The following is a 24,180-nucleotide window of genomic DNA, read 5'->3' on the forward strand; positions in this document are numbered from 1 at the left end:
CTTCTTATCTTCAACGCCACAAGCTCTCTCTTAACCGCTTTGGGGTAGTCAAATTAACAATAAGTTCCGAGATGGCACAGCGGGTATTCAGGCATGAAATATTAATGCCAGTTTTGAACCGCTTTTCCAAATGGCCGGAGCCGTAATCCGAAATGAATGAAGTTGCTCATATTTGTTATACAGAATCAATATTTGGGAAAATCAGAGAATACGAATCGACTTCCTCTAATCAATTGTGTTTCTGAATTTCACTTTCGCTCTTTACACTTGGTGCACGCGAATCCTTTCACATCCAGTGAATCGTGCCGTCAAATCCTATTTTCACGTTTTGAAAGATTATTGGTACAGTGTTTGCTATATTTAAAATCGAGTTGCGTGTCTATTGTGTAAATCCTCTTCAAAATATTGTTACTGGCGCCAAGCAACCAACACGCATATGCAAGTTTTCAGTGAAGTGGAAAGAAAATCAGTCCTTATTGTGCCAGCGCCGGCGTTCTTGTCACAACTTTTGCCTCGTTCTCATAAATATTTAGTGGCGACAAAGAATCGTAAAAGTCAAAATCTTGTTCAGCTTTTTGAAACTTTTTTGTTAGCAGTGACAAAGGTTAAAAATAAATTTGAAATAATTTCCAAAAGAAGTTAAGAAAAATTGAACGGCTCTAATTTAAAATTTTCATTTTTGATTCTCTGCAATATGTCCCATGCAGAGTTAAAAAGACGTGAACGCAAGAGAAAATCGATTCGCCATCCCGTTTCCATGGCTACACGCTCGTGCATGCACGGCTAATGTGTTAGTGTACACAGGCCAAGAAATAAGAGAGCAACACACATTTTTCCTTATACACATTCGGCGGCTCAACGCTGGATGTGCGTCAGATTTTAGGTCCCGTGGGCATTTCACAAAATTATAGGCTAGAGTGAAAAAAGTTGCATTTCGTCCGCCAGGACACACGGTCTCACAGCGGCTAAATAATTCAAGCGACACAACTCGAGTGCCACTCGCTGCTGCTGAGACTTTAAATTATTCACTGTGACGTCCGTCTTGAGCGAAAAGGCTCTAATTTCGCGTCTTTTAAAATTAAAAGAAGAGTGTTCCATTCCAGGAGAGCCAGTGAGAAAGAGCCAAGTGACAAGACAGAGATCGTTAAGATTCTTTTGTTCTTTTCTTTCTCTCTGCTTATAAAAATGCGACCTGATTTCAAACTCTATTTGCATTCCTATTCAGTTTTGTGTTGATTAACGCTAAGTTTCCCAACTAGGAATGTGAACACTGCAAATTAACCAACAAAACATTATTTTTTTAATGATATTTTTATTAACTATCGAATTGAAGACTTCATTTGATAGTTTACATTTAAAAATAATGCGAAGTTGTAATTTATACTTTATTATTAAAAGTACATTTACGCCAACGGTCGTTTCTTCGAAAATTTTCATTTCTAAATTAAAGCTTTGTTTTCCTTTCATATGACAAGAGCACGCCTTGTTGACTTTTATGAGAAAGGCGCGTTGAAAAAAATTAAAATTGCGAGACCAGAAAGGGTGCTCTTTCATATGTTCACACTCTTATCATGCAAAGCATCTTTGAACAATTTTAAAATCTCTATGGAACCACTTTGTAAAAGCGTCCCGTGCCTCTCACGTGCAATCCACAAAGATTTCAGCGCCTAATGAATTCTTAACGCCGCGGTCGCCATAAAGGGCATTTGGCCCGGCCCGTCGCATTTCTCGCAGCTAATTGTTTTATAGCCGGAATGAAGCACCGTCGTGCGCTCATCATCATCATTGCCTCCACCTTTTTGCACTGCGGTAACCATGGAAACTGCCGTATCCTTTTTCTGACGCAGAACCTTCTGTAATTGTTGCTTGGGTGGCGTCACGCCGTGTAATTGATAGTGAAGTTGGGGAAAGTGGTGCGATCGGAACAATTTCTGCAGGCCCGCGCCATCGATTTGTGCCAAACTGCAGGTCTTATCCTGCAATCATCACTTAAGCCGCAAGTACCCTTCCTTCTGCAATGTCGAGTGAAAATTGCGGTCGTCTAGGGAAATTGCTTGATAGCCTCCCCGCTTATAGTTACCTTTTAGAAATTTTAAAAAAGGTTGGTTACGAAATATTTAAATTTGATTTATATTTCAAATTTATTAATCATGAAGGCAAAACAAAATTTAATCTTTTAAAATATCTTTTCATAGTTTTATCATAATTTAAACCTCTAATTTTGTTTCCAAGGTTGTATCTATGTCTCAGATTTTGCTGCTATTTTGCACCTTTGATTATACATTGTTATTAACCTCCATATTGAGATCAAATTTTTTGAGGGCAAATTTGGCCCAGAACCATCTCTGCAGTTTTGGCACTCGTCCACTTTTGGCCGAACATTAAGATGATATGCGTTTGTTTTGGCGTTTATTGCATCACAGAGCTTTGTAGGGCCAGTGGATTTTTAATACCGCGCTCCATTGGCCGAGGCTCAACTTTAAGCTTTATTATTATTTTTTTAGTTTTTCATACGCCGGTGTAGGCATTTGTGGGTAATAAAGCTGCAGGATAATTTCCTGTGCGCATTAAAGTGTGCCTCGCTCGTGATTAAAGTGGCAAACTGATCAAGATAACGCTGGAAGGGAAATGGAAACTTTGTTCCGCGGCGCCAGAAAGGTCCCTGCTGGCAGTAATTTGCTGGCGAAATATCGCAGACTAGAAGTTCGGTTTGAATAAATTGAATGTGAGAGGGTGGAATGTGTAATTGATTCTGCTTTTGTGCGTGGAGAATTTGAATTAGCTGAATTATTTCTAATCGGCTTGCTCGTCGGAACAGAATGATGAGCCAATTTCCATTTTCAATTATCTACTGATCCGTGCTTCCTATAGCAAAACCTGCTGCTCCAGCGACAATTGAATGATATATCATTGGGATCGTTATAATTCATGGACCATCAAGATTATAAATATAATTAAAAGTAAAGTTAAGGACAAATATTTTTCATCTGAAACTTTTAAATTGAAAAAATAGTATTTTGCTAGCAACAAATACAGGTATGCCCCATTGCAGAGGGTTTTTTGAACCTCCACAATGAGGCGCACTTGGGTATTTGCAGCTAATAAGCTGCTGCAGCAGTGGACGGGCCTCGCTCCCTTGATATTACGTGAGCTAATGTGTATCGTCACTTGTTTTGAAGCCCCAATGCGATTAGACCAGCACTGAGCACTTCACCGGCTGCAGCTGTGAATGAGTTTTTTTTTTGCATCCCGCTGGAAATTTGAATTGCCTGCTAATCGAAATTCGAAATGCCAACGGAAAATTCACTGTCAAAACTCATCCTCGTTATGACTAGAGCAAAATTAATTAGCAATTTGCTGACGTCCCCTCTTTTGCCGCCCCCGAGAGGATCATTTTTTTGCTTCTCTCCGGCGCGCCATTATCTTGCTGTGCGCGGTGATTAATATTCACTATGCGCCGAGAAGGCAGGCGCTCTTTCTCTCAACTCAAGGGTTCACACCTGGCTGAGAAAATTGTGTCAGCAGCCGTCGTTATGTGTCGCCTTCCCGCGGGCGCTGTCACACGAAATCGCACAGAGATGTTTGTTTTGCGGCACGGCCGCCCAGATAGATCCGTTCATTTTTTTTCCTTCGCAGCGCGTGCTGCTGGCACTGGATTTTTGCTATTTGCCTGAATGTGTTTTTTTTCCCTGCACAGAGCAGAGAGCACAGGAAATGAACTTTTGCGACTCGGTGCAGACGACGTCGTTTGCGGAAATTTCAAAAGCTTTACAAAACATTCCAGGGTGCTTCGCTAGACGACCGTGTTTGTCTCACATACAAGTTGAAATTATTATATCAAAATTATTCATCTTTTGGATGTAGAAAATTTGATTTTTTTTATTCTAGTAACAATTCGCTCTACTTTGGTCTACACATTTTCCTAAGCTCAATTTATCAACTTAGTGTCAGGCTAGTTTACGCAGAGGCTCAGATTTAAAGTTAAGCTGATCACATTCTAGGATTAAGTCACAACTTTTGCTGCAAAAAGTTTTGCGAAGCCTTTCATGGATAGTCTAATCTGTTTTCATTTCTTTTGAGGCTGAAATTACAATATAATTAAAAATAATGAGGAGAGATCCTAAAGACTAACCTGACCCAGGATTTTGGATCGCTATGCCTATTTATGTGATAAAATAAAATAATGTTTATAAAACAATTTCTATAAATGAACTACTACAATATTCAATTAAAACATGTATAATTGTATACATTCAATTTCAAGTATGTTGGTATTAAATTCATTTGTATGCACACAGCATAGAGCAACTCATGTATCTCGAAAGTGGGCAATCTAGAGGGGCTTTTTGGCAACACCTCAATTCTCCGCACACGCGACCCTGACGGTATGATCAAGTAGGAGGCGTAATTTATTGCAAAGATGGCGTCACCAGCACAATCCAATATCTTGTGCAGTACACAAAGGAAAAGAAAGGGCTCAATTCAATGCGGCAGACATTCATATCCGCGTCGGCAGGTGCAATGAAAATCAATCAGCCGGCGCGCACCGCTGCTAGAGAGTCAATAGCACATATTTTTTTTATTATTATTATTCCAGCCGAGTCTTCCTATTGAACGGAATTCGCCGACGTCACGTTGACGGAATGCTGAGCGGGCACGAACAATAAAAAGGGGTTGGTTGATCAATGCCAAGTGCTCTTTTTGTCATTTACAATTTGAGCTCTGACCAATCTCAATTTTTATTCATATGATCGGGCTTTAACTTACGCTAGTATCAATAGCGCTGTAAAATTATTAATACAATCTCTATGCGCAAATTTATAAAAGTTCAATAAATTTAAACAATAATAAAATATAAAATCATATTGGAAGAAAATTTGCAGCCTAGCTTTCAGACTATTAGCTTGTCTGATTTGAATTTTTGAAAAAAAAAAATTTGAAAATTCTTTTGAATCCTCCCGCTGAATTAGGAATGTTAGTTTAAATATTATTCATTTTATTTTAAATACATTCATTGTAAATCTGTGAGTCTTAATGCTTATATTTTAATGTAACAAACTTTCAAACTGTAAAGTTTATTACTTCCAAACACTAAAATTCCTCACATCTCTAGCTCAACTGCAAACCGGCCATAAAGTTTCAGTCGCGCAATCACGAACTGCAAGAAGTGCTGCGAGAACACAAATTTTGCCGTCGCTTGCATAGCCATAATTCATCGCTCCACAATTATATACGCTATTTGAGCTTCGAGCAGCGAGAAAATGGCGAGCGAGCTGTGCTGGCTTATGCAAATGAGTTGCCACCGCCGTTTTTGCAGCGATTCGCGTATTTAATAACTCAATTAGCGCTCTAATCAGATGCAGCAACAGTGCTGCAGAATGAGGTTGCCGCTGACAAATCAATACAAGCGGGCACAAAATCATCGTGGGATAAAATTGTGCGAAATTTCCCAATTTTGCCGCATTTTTGCGATGAAAAGCATCTGCGGCTCAAGCGCCCCAGCAAAATATAATCCAATTGCGAGTACGGCGCGCAGCCCCTTCTACATTTACATTTTACAACAAATAAGAACACAAGATTTCCATTCCAAGTGGTGGGGTGCGATGAGTGCTCTCGTTAAATTCTCACACTCGCTGCCGATATTAAAGTTTGCTCCAGCGACTTTAATGATCAGCAGCGCAATAATAATCACCAGGAAAAAAGTTTGCCTATTTCAAAGTCCAAAGCCTCGTTCAATTTTTTTCCCCACCCTCCGAATTTATCCACGCACGTGGAAATAACAAAAGGAGCATTTCCCTCACTCCGTTTTTAATCCCACCACACAAAACGAGTGGAACAAAAGCACTCCGAATAATAGGTGCGGGATGAAAACTTTTTTGGCCACACAAATAAATCAATACTTTAGTCTAGCTCGTCTGCTTTCAAATCTCTGCTGCCAAATCGGAGTTAATTAGCCTCCGCCATACTAGAGCAATATAATTTTTCGATCGGTCAGTCGGGAGCTATTTGCCAAACGTTTTAATTAATGGGTTGTTTGGCCTCCCTCTCGCAGGAACGATTCAGTTCCTTTTATACTCGAATGCGAATCGGCATCCCCGCGTGACCCAATAAGAATTGCACTTTGTTTTTATGTTCCGGAAGGTTGGCAAATTGAATTTAGACTTTCTCTGCGCGTGACGTTTCCTTCACAACTTCTGCTCAACTCGTGAGAAGCAGGAAAATAAAATTTCTTCTCAAGAGTTTAAATATTTGATTTGAATTTTATGAACATTAAACCAAATTTGATTTTCTAATCAGTAATGCTTTGTATTATTTCTAGATTTTTTTCAACAAACCAATTTATTTACAAATCTGCATTTTCATGGTCCGCCTTTTTATATACCGACGCCCTTCTTGTATTTCATTCACTTTTAGCCCCACCATTATTCGTCTCGTAGAGCATCCCTTCTTCTATTTTCGTCTGCTGTGGCGCCGCCTCGTCTCGGCGAGCCAGGTGACCTGCGGGTGACCTTTTCGCGCAGGGGAGGTTCATTGATTGATGGCGAAAGGGTTGAGGGAGAGGGTGGCGTGGTCGGGGATTGCTAGCTCTGGCAGCAGTTTCCATAGAAACACACCGTCGGCTGCTTGGTCGTCATCATGAGAGAGAGATTTCGAGAGATAGCTGACCTCAATATCGGCGCTGGGAAATGATTCATTGTTGGCAGCTTTAATATTAGCTCGACAGATTCGGGGATTTGCATCTGTGATCGCGCGTAATGACTTTATAGCAAGTGGCTCATATCATTTTCCACGATCTTCAATCAATAAAAATTATAAATATCTCATTGATTTTTTCCATTTGCGAGCTCTTATAAATAATTTTCAATTGGCATTTTCGTCATCTTATTGTTAGATAATTGTTTTGAAATAAAAGACTTTTTTTATTTTTTGCACGTGACAATTTTCCTTCATGGACAGCTCTATTAATCTCCGCTAATGATTCTTTCCAACTACTTTGTAAAATATCGTTCAATATAGCTTTTTTTCAGTTTTTTCTCCCATTTGATTGTTATTTAACGAGACACAAACACCAAGTTTGTTTCTCATGCATGGATTTTCCAAGTTCACCAACTGTCATTTTATTTAGCTCTGTTGAAATCTGCTTAAAATTATTTTAGAAAAAACAAAAAATGCTCTCAATTAATCTAAACTCTCCTGCACGTATTGCTTAACTAATGCATTGCGTTTGTGCCTCTAGTGTAGTTGTTTTCTGGTAAACTGACACTAACATAAGTTCATTGGCCGTCCGGGGACTAAAGCGACCGTTGTTATTTGCGAAACACCTCTTGCAAATAATACTGAGCACACTCGTCTCTATTATATGCAGATCCACAAACACACAGCATGCAATTGTGTTGTTTGGCCGGTCAGTCTAATGGCCGGCCGGGCACTTGAAGGCCTTAAAATGAGGCCTGAGAAGCCCCTCAAGTGGAGTCCGGGTGCTCAACTCTAAAGCTGCGACGCCCCATTGGCAACACTTGCCACCGCACAAATACATAAATCTATTCGTTCACTTGCACAACCGCGCAAAAATTGATCCCCGTCAGCAACAGCAGACCAAGAGCGCGTTTCTCCGCAGGGCCCCGAGCTGTTCAGATTCGTTCCAGCCACTAAATTTAATCTCTCAAGCACCCAATAATCGATTTCCACACAAAGTTAATTTAAACGAAGAAATTTTCTCGGCGACGGAGGTCTTTGGTTTTTTTTCTGCTGAGACGGGTTTCTTTTATCCGGCGTGTGATTTTTTTCAACAAAGGAGCTCGCTTGCTTCGAGGCCAACTCAAAAACCCACTTGCTAATCAAAACGATGCGCCTCTGAAAGCGTCTCGCCATTTTTTCTTTTCGAAATGTGCTTGAGCGACGCAACGAGCTTTCGCCACTTTTCGCCAAGAGTTTTTTGCTGTCACAAGCCCGCTCGATACGTATAGCTGTCGTTTTTGCTCCGCAGTCCGTCGGTTCTCACATAAAAATGCCGATGGTGCCTTTTTTTATTACTTTTCACTTTGAACGCTAGAAAAATGCGATGTTGTTGTGTTTTTTCTATGTGATTTTTCCCCATTATTTCAGTGAAAATTAAAACTCCTTTGCAAATTAAATTAATAATCGGGCAAAAAGAAAAAACTCTTTGACGAATTTCACGAGGAAACAAATCCGGTGCGGAAAATTGGAAAACAAAGAGGCACTCGCGCACACTCCCTGTTTCTGGGAAGGCCGCCTCGTGTTTTGGCGCATTACCTTGTTAAGCACGCAAAGTTGGCTGCGGCAAAATGCACGGCTTTTTGAGCTTGGCGGTTTGTTGATGAATTTTTTTTTTGCAAGCACTCGGCGCAAAATCCTTTGATGAATGCGTGGCAATCTGGCTGCGAGTGCCGACAGGTGACTTTTTAAAATCTGCTTTTGTCTGCCGAATTATCGCAGAGAGAAAAATTCATGTGGAAAAAAGTTGATGACTCGCACAATTTTACCCATTCTGTTTGTGCGGCCCGATATTGTTTTCGGCAGAGCTTGCGGGTTTAATTAATTACACTTGGTTGCGGCGCGTGTGGCAAAAAGTGGAGGACGGAGTTCGCCTTGATTGCCGATAAAAACCATTATGAATGTGCGCGCTGAAGGTGGTTTTGTTCCGCTTGTCATAAATTCATACATAATTTGCTTTCAACGAGAAAAAGACTTTTTCGGTTGGGCAGAATCGATAGGGGGTCATTGGAGAGAACATTTTAACATTCGAAGTATTCTAGGGAAAAAAATTTTAACCTAAAAATGACCCTTGAAATTTTTTCACTGACTGAAAATTTGGTAATTTTGAAAGACCGCAAGTTATTCCCAAAAAGAAAAAAACCACAAAAAATTCATTCTTTGATTGGTTATCTCCATTTAGTTGCATTTATCGAGATTAATTGTTTGCACTAGTTGACTTGTTTGGAGAAAAAAAAATTGAATTATTCACTTTTTTTTCTTCAGATTTTTTTCTTCTCCAGATTTTATCGACTTTTTAATCCAAATTCCAGAGCCTTTTTCTTGGCCAAAGTTAACAATGCTTGATTTGATTGAATCCACTGCGGCGGAAACTAAAACAACCGAGTTATTGCGCTCTACTTTTTTCCTGCCATCAAGTTAGATTTCGTTTCCCTCCCTTGTGGTGTTTGGAATCCAAATGATGCCTCTTTCCATCTCCCAGCGCGAGACTTGATCCACTCTTTCCTAACATAAATTCCCTTTTGATGGGGCGAAATTTATGTGCGGCACATTCGGAGCAGTCGCACGGCCGCTCAAACAAACATTTTGTATGGCTGCTGTTATACTCTTGGTTCTTTCGCAAGTACGCGCTCGTTCTAATTGCAATCCCCATCGCGTCATGTCCGTTAACTCGAGTTGGCCATTCACATATATGCTGACATATTTGCATTTCGACAGCGTGTTTTCGAAAAAGAGGAACATGGAAAAAATAATAACCATCCGCAACATTTTGTGTCACAAACGGCGCGACACGTCAAAGAACTGTTATCGCCGCTTACAATTCCTGCAGTTCTGGTCTGGCTTTTAAAGCCAGATAATATTTCAGGGACACTCCAGCTGTGCCTAAAATACGATGGAGTTTTTGACAAATATGCAGTTTTCTTTGATAACAAGGCGATAAATTGATCATTTTGATAACAAAAAATATGGAGCCAAAAAATGGAAATTGATTTTTAATATTTCAATTTTGTTCCGTGTTTTCTAATTTATAATTTAACCTGCTGCTTGGATATTGTTAGATTGAGTCTTAGAATTGGGGCATAATTTGAATTTTTTTGAAGCGTCCTGGTGAATTTGATTAATTTGAAATTAATAATTTCAAAAACGAATTTGGTAAAAATGATGAAAAGTAAATTCTAATTTAAAAAATATGTTCATATTTCGTAGTTTAGCGAAACTACACATTATTCGCAGAAATTTTTCAGAACAAAAGAATATTTGTGCGGATTTACAAAGTTAAATTACTTCTTTTGAAAAAACCTTTTCCATTTACCACGCCGTACCACGAATTTTCAGAACAAGGGTTGTGTCGGTTTGCGGTACCCCCATGCCGTTCCGCCGAGCCCTCAAGCCGCATATAAAACGTACCCTTGTGGAAGCGGGCAAATGGCCGGGCAGACAACCATTGCTTTTCGCGAGACGGCTCGCGTCACTCGTGCATTTGCAGAGAGCCGCCGGCTTTGCAGAGAATCGCATTTTTAATCCCACTAATGGCTCGCACGAGCACCGCGCCTGTAATTTAGGCCGGCCTTGCGGGTTTGCATACCTTTTGCGTAACGAAATTAGTGCAGAAATAAATTTCGCAGGCCGAGCGCTTAATTCGGGCAAAGGCGGCCAGGCGGAACTCTTCATTAATTCATCAGACCGTGTTTTGTATCGTTTTATTCGGGAAATTGCAACACATTCCTGCCGAGAGGCTTTTTCAGTTAAGAGATGCGCCCTCTCAAGGGTGCGGATGAAACATTCATGGGAGCAATTTCGCCTGAAAATGAAACGGAGAACGCTTTTTGCTCAAGATGAAATTGGTGGGAGAAAGTTCTCGTCTACTTTAATGCCAAAAGTCAAAAGTTTGCACAAGATCATTTGTCTCAACAAAACTGCAAACTTTTCATTACTTGTATGTATGGAAGTTTGATATAGAAAAATATTTTTAAACGACAAGTTTACGGCCTGCTCAAATGTCGTTATAATCAGTTATAACGTTAATGAATAAATTAGAGCTCATTAATGTAGCGTTACGCGATCGCATGAGTTGTGACCGTAAAAAGTTCGATTTTTCTATTTCGGAACGAAAACTCGATACACACATCGCGTGTTGGAATTTCTCTTATTTGGCGAGATAAAAACAGACGAGTCCGCTTTTCCGCATAGGGTGTAATTGCTGCATTACGAATTTTCTATTGGACTTGTTGTATGCAGCGAATAAATGAGACAGACTTGTTGGCCTCGGATTCTTAAAGAACTCTAAATATAAAAAACAGACATTTTGACCTTTGAGACATGTTTCCAGTGCTTGACATATAAATTCGGAGAGAGGGAAAGAGTAAATAATCCCCTGTCCGATCTATGGCGCACCGGTGTGAAAAGTCAAAGGGCAAGGCTGACAGATTTACGACCGGCTCCTCGCACCAGAGCGATAAACCCCCATGTCAAGGGCGAGTCGCATTAATTTGATGTATCTTTTCTTCATCCCTCGATTCCAATTAATTTGGCTTTCTAATGCAGAGCGAACCATATTTTAAAAACGAGCGTATCGCATGCCGTCACGCAGAACCTTGGAACTTTCCAACTTTCCATCAGTGTGACATACCGAAATATTCTGCCATAAAATCGACTAGTTTTCGTTTTTGCGGCCCTGAAACTTGCACAGATGTGCCAAATCAGATCAGAGCTGCGAAAATAAGCTTCGTGGAACTTTTTATGTCGACGTGCGGCGAGCCAAGCCTCTCTTATTGCGCTCGATCAGCCAAATATGGAAAGTTTGGTTGAGATTAGCTTTTTCCTCAAGATTGTTGATTTTGGTGCTCACTCAGCATTGTTTGTAATGAACTTAAAATTAATTGAGATAGGTTTCATCAACCAATATCGTCAGAAGAGTCTTGATTGCAAAAATTTCCAATTTCCAAATAAAAAAGTTAGAGAAGAAGATTGAAAAAAATTGTATCTTATACATATAATCCTAATTAGAAAACTAGCTTTGATAAAAAAAGTACTTCAGTGTTTTTCTGGAAGTTACATTTCCTACTTATTGTTATTTAAATTGAATTTAAAGCCTTTTTTTTCAAGAATTCAAGCAATGGACTTGCGAAATCCATAATAAATTATAAATTTTCCCCATTTCGAAAGAAAACTCATTACAATTCATAACGGTCTGACCTTTGGCCCAATTTCGTGCATAACAATGGCTCTCCAAATAAAAACCCATCCATTTTTCAGAGGCACACTCTGAATAATGCGGTGCTCGCATGCACTCGATTGCGAGCGAGGGTTGGGGGCACGAACCCCGCACCCCGTTGACGGGCGTTTATTTCTTTGACATTGGCAGCCGCGCTGTGTTCCGCAGTGCGCCCGTCCGTCGCAGCATGGCAAGGGGCTTGCCTAGCTCTCTTTTCACTGTGCTGATGAAATAAAATACGACGCATTTCCAAACTGCTGCAGTGAAGACGAGAGTGCATGACGCGCCGTTCGCAACCCTCGGAAGACCGAGTTTGTCAAGTGGAAAATCCGCAAGCCCCACTGCATGAATACTAATTCATTATTCCTTTGAAATGTGGGGCGCGCATAAATTTTGCGTCAAGGCGACTTTTTGATGTGGAAATCGCGAACAAGAGCAGACTTATCGGTTTAAGATATTTTTATAGTTACCAGAATAGTCGAAAATTTAATAAATTTTGTGAAAATATTTGAATAGTACATTTTTTTTTATCACTTAAAAACTTTGTTATATAACCATAAAGCGAATTTTTAGTAAATATATTATTATATGCCGGAATTACTATTAAAAATCCATGCTATCTCAGTGCTAATTGAATAAATATTTTATGTTGCTTGCTCTGATTCAAAATTTTAAAAATTAAGGAATTAATCTAATCTGTTTAGTCCAAATTTTTGAATAAATTTCCCTCTTAGTCCTGCTAGACCCAAATTATTTTCTGTTTAGTCCAAATTTTTGAATAAATTTCCCTCTTAGTCCTGCTAGACCCAAATTATTTTCTGTTTAGTCCAAATTTTTGAATAAATTTCCCTCTTAGTCCTGCTAGACCCAAATAATTTTCTGTTTAGTCCAAATTTTTGAATAAATTTCCCTCTTAGTCCTGCTAGGCCCAAATTATTTTCTGTTTAGTCCAAATTTTTGAATAAATTCCCTCTTAGTCCTGCTAGACCCAAATAATTTTCTGTTTAGTCCAAATTTTTGGATAAATTTCCCTCTTAGTCCTGCTAGACCCAAATTATTTTCTGTTTAGTCCAAATTTTTGAATAAATTTCCCTCTTAGTCCTGCTAGACCCAAATTATTTTCTGTTTAGTCCAAATTTTTGAATAAATTTCCCTCTTAGTCCTGCTAGACCCAAATTATTTTCTGTTTAGTCCAAATTTTTGAATAAATTCCCTCTTAGTCCTGCTAGACCCAAATTATTTTCTGTTTAGTTGATAATTTTTTTTTTTTATAAATTTCATCAGATCATATTTTATTTTATCGCTCTATTTTGCATGTGTAATAGGTATATGACATTTTTTTCGCCGACAATGCTCAAAACTGAAAAGTATAAAGTGCTACCAACGTTGTGTTGTGCGATAATGCTTGATGACTGATGGATTGTTGGAACGATTTATTCCTGCTGCCAATATTGTGTGCAATATTTCACCACCGGCGGCAACTTTCGATAACTTGTTCACATTTTTTTTTACATAAACGCCCTTTTTAATCTCGCAGGGACGCTCGGAGGCAAAAAATAAATTGGCCAGATAAATCACATTCGGCAGTGATGGGAAATCAATGCCCTGGGCGCGCTTATCGCCCTGTGCGAAAAATGGGAAAGGTGACAGCTGTGTCGTGCACGGCGACCTCCCGCGGGCACTCGCGCGAGATAAGCGCGGCATTTAAGTGGAACACTAATTTGCATGTTGTCTGCACTGCATGCTCGTAAACGCGAGTTTTCTCCCGAGCGAAGGAAGAAACACACGGGTCGTTAAATTTCAAGACTCGTGCAGACAAACAGGGATGTGGAATTTCTGTTTCAGCTCGTTTGCCAAAAGAATTCGGTATAATTACTCTTGCCAATTACTCACCACCGCAGACGGCCGGTAGAATAAGAAGGAAAATAAGTGCTTAATTCTTCAAAAGAATTCCTGTGGTGGCGTGAACTGTTTCGCTCGGCAGGAACTTTCATTCACATCAATATTTACTACTTTCATTGTTTAACTCTCAAAAGTGAATCAGAGTCGGCCTTCTGATTGCAATTTTAAAACTGGAAATGATTTGCATTTGAAAAATACATTCAGAAACAGGGCAACAAACCCCAGGTTTCCAAACACCGTCTGCTTTTTATCAAAATGCTGTGTGTGGAAAGCATTGTGACAGAAAAAACGACCCATTTTAAAGGAAAAAATGTCGAAGCGCCGCAGACTGTCAGTCTGGTGGACAGAGGACGAGTTCATTCCCGCCGCGTTTTTCGCAACGTCTAATCAGCAAATGTATGTTGGTTTACTTCTTGCTCGCCGATATCGATTGGCGTGCAGTGTGAATTTTTACGCTCGGTGGCGTGTAAATAATTGAAATCGAGACGATATGCTTGAGATAATTGGGTTTTGCTTCTCAACCTGATCGGTATATGAGACAGCACTTTTAAATTACGTACCAAGGATCTTGTCATTCTCCAGCTAAAAAGAATAAATTTTTTTTGCACTACTGAAGCTCTGATTTGAGGTGGTATTGCATTTTCTCTTCAAATTTTGTTGTTTTCGAAATTGAAATTAATTGCAGTTATTTGTATGTATGTAACATGGAAGTTACATGTGTAATTTATTTATTTATATTTTTAATTTAATATCCAATCAATAATTGATTTCTTCAAGGACGGTCACAGACGGTCAAGTACATTTTTCAACTAAACTTATTTAATATTTCTTTAAACTAAATTTAAATTTCTCTAAATGGAAAAACCAAATTTTTTAATGGATAGTACTAATTTTTTTTAATTTTATTGGAAACTTTTAAGATGTGCTATTTAAAGAGTAATACTCTGCAAACTGCACCATCCTTTCCTATTATGTTGGTTTCTTTATCTACATTTCATTGTCCAGCGGATAACAAATGAAGCGAGTAATCTCTTTTTGTGTCGCCGCGATTCCCATCGATAAATCAAGAAGTGACACCGATTGCGTCCAAAAGTAAGACAAGCGCAGCTTTTTCTCAGCATGAATCACAAAAGCATTCGCGCTTGGCCAGTCTTTGACAGCGGTCATTATACATCCATTAGACAGATTTCCGGCGTGCACGACCCTATAAATAAAATGCAGACGCGGTCGGCATGCAAATCGCGGAATTATGACACGCAGAGCTCCAACTTGGGCTCTTCCTCTGCAGCCAGCGAGTGTAAAATTTGCATGCAATTAAGCGGCGACGGCGGATCGCAAGCGTGCTTGCTTCAAATAATGTGCCGCCGCATCCGGGCGCGACGGCAATTATGTTTGATTCAGTTGGAGCCTCTCCAGATCGTTTGCATTTCGTGCACCTGAAAAGTGTGCACGGAGCTGCTCACTCATGAAAACCAAACCGCGGAACCGCTGCTGCACTGACGCTTCATTTGACTCGCCGATTGTTGTTCTGAGCGAAAACTAAATGGCCGAGCAAGTGGCCGGCGAGGCGAGATCGCGCGCTTCGATTGTTTGCCAGCCGATCGTGCTCGATCCGCTGCTAAGCAAATCTTGTTCTTATCAACGTTGCGGATCTCAAAAGAGCAAGGAAACGCTATCCATCGAGAATCTGTTTGTTCACTTGGTACTTTTCTTTCTAAAGTGAATTTTCTTACAATTTTGAGTAATAGACGTTTTTAGTATACTTCACTCTTTTTTATTATTGTCTTTATTTGCCCACATGGTCTCAACGTCTCAACGCAAGAAAAAAGAGATTTTTTTTAATTCCAAAAGAAATCCAATGATGTGAAATGTAAAATTATTTTAAATTTAACAATCCATTTTGAACAAAAGAAAGATTATATTTTGCTAATTTTTAGCCCCTTATTTTTTTCTAAGAAACAAAGCTACTGATGGGATTTTCATCTTCCTTAATTTCAATATTTATTTTATTTATGCAATGGAGGAATTATTCGTCAAATTATAAGTATATTTATAAAAATTTGGCATTTTCACTGATGATTTTCTCTCTGGCCAATCGAAATTCCATATTTACTATGATTAAATGACCGCTATTTTTCACCTTCTCATTTTGAAACTGGCAGGAAATCTCCCGTGAGGTGCAAGATACGCTTCCCAGAAGCAGCACAAGATAAATAATTGAAACGGCTCCTCGCGCGTTTCCCTGAAGGCACTTTGTGTTGCCTGCTGCTCCTGTATGACCGCTTGTTCATAATTTAGCGTCTGGTGTGTTAATTTGCGCAAGCAACCCTAACCGAATTAGGATCTGTGTCCTTTGCTTGAAGATGTTGTTTGCAGAGGCGAACTCAACAGCTCTGTGTACTTGTGGCGTCACGGGGGCTTTTTGAAGTCGCTCAAGTGGGACATTTTCGAATGGGAAGGAGCTTTAAATTTTAAATTTAATAATCCAAGCGCCTCGCTGTCCCTCCAACCGGTGGCACTTTCAATTGGCCACGCTTGGCTGCTCAAAAATTATTGCTTATATTAGCATATACAATACAAAATACCAAACGAAAGCGAAAGTAAGATCAAAAGAGAAAAAATATAAACTTGAACGCAATCCGACTCTAAATTTTAATTTTAAACTCGTATTTATTTTTTAATTTAGAAAAATAATTTTTATGAAAAAATATTTACTCAAAAATGGAATTTCAGTTTGACAATTTTGATACGTTGGTGCTTAGAAATCTTGATCTAAAATACTTTTTTAGCCAAATTATAATTCAACATTTTAAAATTAAGACACACAAAATCGTTATAGTTGGAACATAAATTTCTAAATTGGAGGCGAAACAATATATGGAAATGATGCAGAATCCCCCTCATCAAATTTTGCGCATGGCCACGCTTTTCCGGCAGTTTCAGCCTGGGCCAAATTTGGTTGAATGCACCGCGTAATTCTTTCATTATTCATCTTGCGAGACCCAACATTAAACAGCTTTTATGAGCTCGAAATTTACGGGGCGGGCTTTTCAGCCGGCGGCGCCGTGACAAGCCATTAATTTGGCAGTATTTACCTTTCTGCTTGCCAGATAATTTAACACGCGCTCTCGATCAAGCCTTTTATTTTGACTGAACCGATATACTTCACGGCCAATTTAATGCAAAAATTCCTGGGCCAATTAGCAAATGAGCTGGGCTTACCAAAAATTATGCAAAAAGGTTCTTCCTTTCTCCGCACCTGCCACATTGTTTGTTTGTTTGTTTGTTCTGCATACATGAATGCTTTATTACATTATTTGCAGAGTGGAACTTGCACGCGAGACAGTTTTTCAGCCAGATTTTCTGCTGTCGACGAAAGTAAGTCAATTTGCATCCGCCCAACGGCGCCTATGCAAATTTTATCCTCAAAGTTTTTACTTGTTCTGGCCTCCAGCTGCGCGATTTACAATTTGTGTGCTTTCATTTTGCATCCAGTCGGTTTCAAAACTTTTCTCTGACGTTCCATTTATGGAACTCTAATTATTAGTCAACAAAAATATAATGAAGGGTGTAAATCAAATTTTTATGTGGTAACATCCTTTTTCACTTCTGTTAAATACTGAAGTGATATTAAATTAATGAACTTTACACTTTTTTTAGATATTTAAGTGTCTTTACATTATTTTTTCTGGTAATTTTAGAGATATTCATAGAGGAAAATAGATAATAGATTATCAGAAAGATTTTTATTTTAAATTGCTAAAGATGGACTTAAATTTCTGGCGCATAATCAATATTAATGAATTTTTTTTATAAGACTTTATCCTTTAGTTTCCTACACTTTTCTGATAACGATTCAATTCCGTGGGGTCCAAAGCTCCAAACTTTCATTTTCAAGAGAGGCGCCTTCTCAACATTCTTGTGTCAATCAGAAGCCAATATTAAATGAAACCCTCCCTATGCAAATTCGCAAAAGTTTGAAGACCCTCGCTGATTGGGTTGTCCGTCAATTTAACCCTTTCCGTGGTTCTGGGCGTGTCTTGGACGCGGCTGAGAATCTTGCGCAGTGCGGAATTAACGGTCCTTGGTTCGGGTCTCAGTTCCGTGTCTATCAAGGCAATCAGCCGATTTGACGCGATAAATAAGTGGTGCCGGTAGAAGAGCTCTGCAGTACATTTTTTTTTTCATCAGACATTGTAGGGTGACACCATTGTGCGCCCCGTGAATGGAGGAGTCTATAAAGGTGCCAACATGGCGCGGGCCTTATTGATACGCTTTCTAGGCCAAGAAGCGAGAATTCGTGAAGCGCAGCACCGCTCGCTCGCTCGCCTGCCTGCTTGTTATATTATCACTCAGGGGCACTCGACTTTTTGCTAGTCTAAGCTGCAAGGATGAATAACCAATTTGCAGTGCTTTGTGGTGATTTTTTTCCCCGGGCAGATCGATGCCCTCTTCCACTGAAAATCATTTCTAGTTTTTAATCCCGTATTAGTCAGCCAAATTGGATTATATATTGGGGAAGAAGGCGATCGATGATATTTTCATTTAGCTGCTTGGGCGGTGCTGTTTCGTTCTTGTCGATTTATTGCTTCATCGGTCGGAGCTTTTTAAGGCGAAATCTGCTTCCTCGATCGCGCGCACGAAGAAAGAAATTGCCTTTGTTTACTATCTCTGCTTGCACAAAGAGTGCGCCCGGCTGATTTTGGCAATTGATTTTCGTAAAGCCGCTTTTACGCTGGCAATAAAGACGCTGCATAATACCTTATGCCGTTCGCGATTAAGTTATTTGGCAGGGCCGAATCGCGTCATTTGGACGTTCACTGACTTGTTGCCTGCCTTTCGGCGTAAAATTTATGTCGTACGTGCGTGGCAGCATAATTGGGGACTATCAGCTTTGAAAATTTCCCGTTGAAAAGCTCGGCGCGGCTCGGGGTTTTATTGATTAATTGTAATTCTAATCATGCTAAAAATAAATGAAAAAAATTACCATAAAATCAATTTATAAAACTACCTTTGTTTGAGAATTAACCTTAACAAAGGTCTAGGTGATAAAAGTTTATCTTTTTTTTTTAATTTTAGAGTGCTAAAATGTTTAAAATTTGACTAAGTCTACAACGGGCTATTATTATTATTATTATTATTGCAGTTAATAGCTTGATTTTAAATCACTTTTTATTTCTCTAGTATAAGAAATACATTGAAACGTATGGAAAATCTTGAATTTTTATTATTATCGCCACTTCAATCAGTCAACACAAAAGCATGTACGATAACAACTTTACTCCCCTAGCACTTTACGACTCGTAGTGCCGTTGGGGGTTGAAAGCTATAATTTTAATGATTTCTCAGAATGGCACAATCGCTTATGCAACCGCAGAGAAAGGAATTTTTTGATCGGTCGCTCATTCATATTTGATTATATTATGTTCTATTTCGATCTCACGGCAGGTTGTTTTTTTGTATGCAGTGCGGGTTGCATGATTCACGATCGCCGTCGGAAATTATCGCTCCGGCACCTGACGAAGATACGCGCCTCGAGATAATTATGTCGATATGACTCACACTTGCAGACTTACACGCACACCAAAGTGTTTATTTTTGGAATCTGCAGTGTGCGAAAACCCAAACACGCGAGAAGGAAAGCCGGATTTGCATCACATTGTGTATATAAACTGGGGCTAATTTCGAGTGCTGGCGATCAATTTTGCCGCAACCAAGAGGGACTTCTTTTCTTGGCACGCGGCTGGAAAAAGCGGCGAATTTGTGACGTTTGGGCTGAGAGATTTATTATCTAGTTTTTATTCTGCTTGCAAAAGTGGCTGTAATTTTTATTTTATTGCGATTTTCGCTTTTTTGGCTCATGGCCGTCTTTATAAAATTTATCTTCAGCTTACAATTATCATAATTCTCTGGTTCTGTGATAAATCAATTACTTAATTCAATTAAATTATTATTAAATTTTTTTTCGTTGAAAAATTTCGTTTTGCGGACCTCTTGAATGCTATTTAATACGATTTAAATAAAGTCCCTCATAAGGAAGGCCAAACAAAAGCTCTTCCTCTCTTTCTATACGCATTACCGCAGCACTTGGCGCTTTTAGACATTCGGCACTGCTCAGATATAATGACAGCGGAGGGAAAACCCGTGGCAAAAATCAATTCGTCTGGCGCTCACCGTCTGCGAAATGATATCGCTCGGGGCCCCGACTTGCGAACGGACGTCGCCTATCTGCTGCTCGGCGGGTTGCGTTTGCATAACACACGTCCTGTATGTACATAGCCAGAGCAGTACATATGTACTTATTACCGAAGCGCATTGTTCGTTCTGCCTTTTACCGATGGCTGATAAGCTGCCTTATTTTCCGTCGGGGCTTCCGCCGCACCAAAGCCGGCCTGCGTTTGTGTGTCAAAATTTGTCAAAATGCAACTCGGCAGGCTATAGAGACGTCAACTTTGTTTGTCCTCAAATTGGCTTATACTCTCGAAAAGGGATTTGTCATAGGGGTTTATCTGCTGAATCAAATAATAGAAACTTGCACACTCCGCTTACATTTACTTATATTTGAAGAACCAAAAATTAATAATAATATTGGCTCAATTTATCAATTATAATGTATTTTGTATTAGAAAATTTTTATCTTTTAAAATGATCATCATAAATTTATGATAAAAACTTAATTAATTTAATGAAATTTCGCCTCAAACTTTTCAACCCAATAAGTTTGTGTTTCTTTTTATATGAGAAAATGCCAGTCACCACCTGGCAGGAGTCATGCTTTGAATTCACGACCCCAAAATGTAGAGCACGTCGACTGAGCAAACTTTTCGGTCAAACAAACAGACCCAGTTTCCTTTCACCTCGAAAGATTCACTTTCGCCGCCCTGCATCAAAAGAGCCGCCCTTCTTTCAAAATCCGAGAGTGCGGTGACACCGCCGGAATTCCCGCGCGCACTTTATTAATTTTTCACTCGGCACGTGCATGCGAAACGAGCAACAAAAAGTTGAAATAGAAAACGAAGGAACACGCACGTGTGCAAAATAAAAGGGGTTGTTTTTAATACGTATTCGATTCAGGGGGGCGCAGTGCGGCGCCGTGAGAGAGAAGTGGGTCGGTGGTGCTTCATTGATCGCCGGCCGGCTGACTCTTTGAACGAACGAACGTCTCTTCATTGCCGAGGCAAATCACGCGCCACACCCCGCCCGCCCGCCTCTCGCTGACAGGAAAATGCAAAGGTGTCGCAGCCGGCGAATTAAACATAAATAAATGACGTGCAGCGTTTGCAAACACGCGCCGCCGCCGACGCAACTCGAAATCCGCTTGGGTCTTAGGTATAATTAAGAACGAGGAAAAGTTCCACGCGTTTTTATTGTTTCCTTTTGCAAACTCTGGATTAATTTTCATTGCGGTTCTTTTCTTTAAAGAAGAGCCTCGTCGAGTTTTAATTCAATTAAGCGCAAAATGCGATTTAATCCTGACAATGAGTGGAAAAGAGCATCAAACACAATCAAGTTTCAAAACAGATATATTATTATTGTTGTTTATTGTCTAAATTTGTATCTAAAAATTTTAAACAGTTTTTAAAAATAAGACGTTAAAATATAAAATAGGAACAAATTCCTGATTTTTTTCATTAAAGATTACTTCATCGAATTATAAGATGCAAAATAAAGGTGATCTGAAAGTTAAAGGTTAGACTTTTGGATTTCCCACATTACTAAGTTCATAATTTATACGGGTACTTAGAAATGAGAACAATACGTGCAACAACAATAGAGTTTTAAGATTCTAATGTTGATTAATCAGAGTTTTCTCATTAAAGAATTTTTATAAAGAGTTTTTAAAATGGCAGGTATTTTAAATTATTAATTATCTAAGTTTAATAAGCAGAGTTTAAAAATGCATGTTGTAAAGAATATGTGAATATTTTTTTCTACATTTTTCCCCTTTCCAGCTCCAGTTTGGCGAGTAGGTTTAATTTGGAAACGCTTTCAAATTAAGCTTATGAGTTTTTGTAAGTTATTTACTAGGGCTGGTGGCCAATTCTCGACTAAATTTAATTTTTTCCTCCCAAAAAAATCTTGACCTGTAGTGAGGGAATAAACGAATTTAATTTAACCAAATTTAACTAAACCTGAATCAAAAACAATTTTTTCTGCAACTAGGAAAAGCCCGATCTCTTCATTTTCATGAATTTGACTAAATTGTAATCTGAAATTTATTTTTTATTTTCGTTTCCTAAAATATTAAACGTTGCAGTTTCATTAAGCCAATCCAGCAGATTTTTAAATATTCAACAATTGAAAGAAATTTAACTCTTTTTAAATATGATGTATTTGCAAAATAATTTAATTTGTAATATTTATAGAGGAAAATTTGCGTGAAAACCAGCGAGTTACTTTTAGCTTTTACATATATATTTTATCCTCTCCAATAATTTCCAACGTGTCATTGGCAAATGTCAATCAAAATTTTTAACAAATCGCTCGCAAACAAATTTGCGTTGACATTTTGGGCTTTCCCGCTTGCCATTTTTGGCGTCACCGTGAATTCTTAATTGCCTTTCGCTGTTGCGATCCATTAAAGGGTCGTGCGCCAATTAATAACGCACACTTGCACAAATCCATGGAGAGTGAGCAGAATTTGCGCGTAATGATGCTCGCAACTTCCAAGTCCATTAGTTCGAGTGCAACCCTCGAACCTTATTTCTGCATAGGGTGTCTGAGTGTGACGCGCAGGAAGCAAGGTGGGGACCGATCGATGCGTGTGCGAAAATAGAGTGCACTGGCGCGACCCTTGCCCTTCTTACTTTTTCGCAATTATCCGCAATTTGCCCACGTGCCGTGAGCAAATTGGGCAGAAAACGGTCTGTGCACTTCATTACTGCTCTTTCCGTGCGGAAATGTTTGTTGCCTGCCTATTCCGCGTGTGTTTGATTGCACGCGCCATTCTGCCTAGGTGCGAGCAGGGCGCCTGCCATTAAGTCGAAATTGCGGTTTCGCTGCTCAGACGAAGGGAGAGAGACTGAATGACGGCTCATTAACTTGTCTGTTCCGATCGCTACGGAATCTCGCGTTTCCATCAGATATGCAAAATTTAGCTCAAAAGCTACCCAAATAAAAAAGCAGCCAATTTAGTACCTGCTTCTAAAATGCCCAATTCTTTCTTATGAAAACACTTGAAAAATTTAAGAAGCCATTTTTTTTATTTATTTGAACGTCTTATTAAATTTCGATATTTTTTTTTTTTAATCAATATTGTGTTCCAGTGAAAAATGTGTATTTTTTTTTTTTATCATCAAACAGCTATTTTAAATATTAAAATTACAGTATCGACCCAACTGTCTATTATTTCAAGCCTTAATCTTTAGCTCTTTTGCAATCGATCTTTGTTTGCAACTCTGTGCTTTTTTTGAGCGAGGCAAAAAAGAAAACAGTGTTTGTGGTTTTGGCTTTTATACGGTCTGCGGCCGAATCTGGGGCTCCCTGCTGCTTGTTTTTCGCCGCCTAACGATGGAAACTTTTTACATAAATTTCATGACCCGCTTGCCAAGTGTGTCACTCTGTCATTTACTGCGCGGTGATCAAAGAGCGGAAGTGTTTGTTTCTCTGAAAGTATCAAAGAAAGAAACAACACGAAATTTGCATGCTGGACGGGCGGCTCGGAGTGGAGCCGGCTTGACGCACTGCTTTGAAATGACAAACAAATTTAAATTTAGCGAGAGTGCACGAGGAAGCGGCCAATTCAGCAGCCTCTCACAGCCGTTTCCGGCCTCAGACTTGCCGCCCCCGGAGGACCAGGAGGCGAAACTTCTTCTTCAATACTGGGACTAAAAACTGATTTTACGAGAAAACGTACCTTTAGCAAGGCGCTGCAGGATGATGTCCTTGTGCTCGTCGCAGTGGGGCTCGCCCAGGATGATCAGCAGATAGCCTCCGGAGAGCGGTGAGGGCGCCGGGGGTGGACCCGAGGGCGCCACCTCCGGGCCGGGGGCCGCGGAGGACGCCGATGCTTCCTCCATGGCTGAGCTCACGCGAATGATCCGCCGAGCCGGCCGAGGCAGCGCTCCAAGTGGCAGACGGGGCCCCTCGTGCGCGCGCCTTCGTCCTTGCGAAATGGCCGGGCGTTCGCCCGACGCACCCTTGGCCGCCTCCGGCCGCCCCCAATTCTCTCGCCCTGCTCTTGTCGGTCCTCTCCGAAGGTCTTGCTAGATTTTGGCTCGTCTGGACGCGTTTCCGGCGATTTTCGGACCTTTTTTGATCGCGGTTCGCAAGAGACAGCCGGCAGACTGCTGGTATTGATTATTGTTGACCTTACTCGGAGCGAGGCA

General features: G+C 39.8%; 1 protein-coding gene across 1 annotated transcript in view; it reads right to left on the reverse strand.

The window, feature by feature from the left end:
- Nucleotides 1–23,876, reverse strand: part of LOC132199099 (microtubule-associated protein futsch) — a 34,962-nt gene extending 11,086 nt beyond the window's left edge. The window contains exon 1 of the mRNA XM_059623568.1: nt 23,709–23,876. Within this exon, the coding sequence (XP_059479551.1) occupies nt 23,709–23,871 (163 nt within the window). The 5' untranslated portion in view covers nt 23,872–23,876. The remainder of the gene's footprint in view (nt 1–23,708) is intronic.
- Nucleotides 23,877–24,180: the final 304 nt, after the last annotated feature.

Source organism: Neocloeon triangulifer, unplaced genomic scaffold (assembly GCF_031216515.1).
Source record: "Neocloeon triangulifer isolate White Clay Creek 2 clone unplaced genomic scaffold, ASM3121651v1 ptg000013l, whole genome shotgun sequence".
NCBI lineage: Eukaryota > Metazoa > Arthropoda > Insecta > Ephemeroptera > Baetidae > Neocloeon > Neocloeon triangulifer.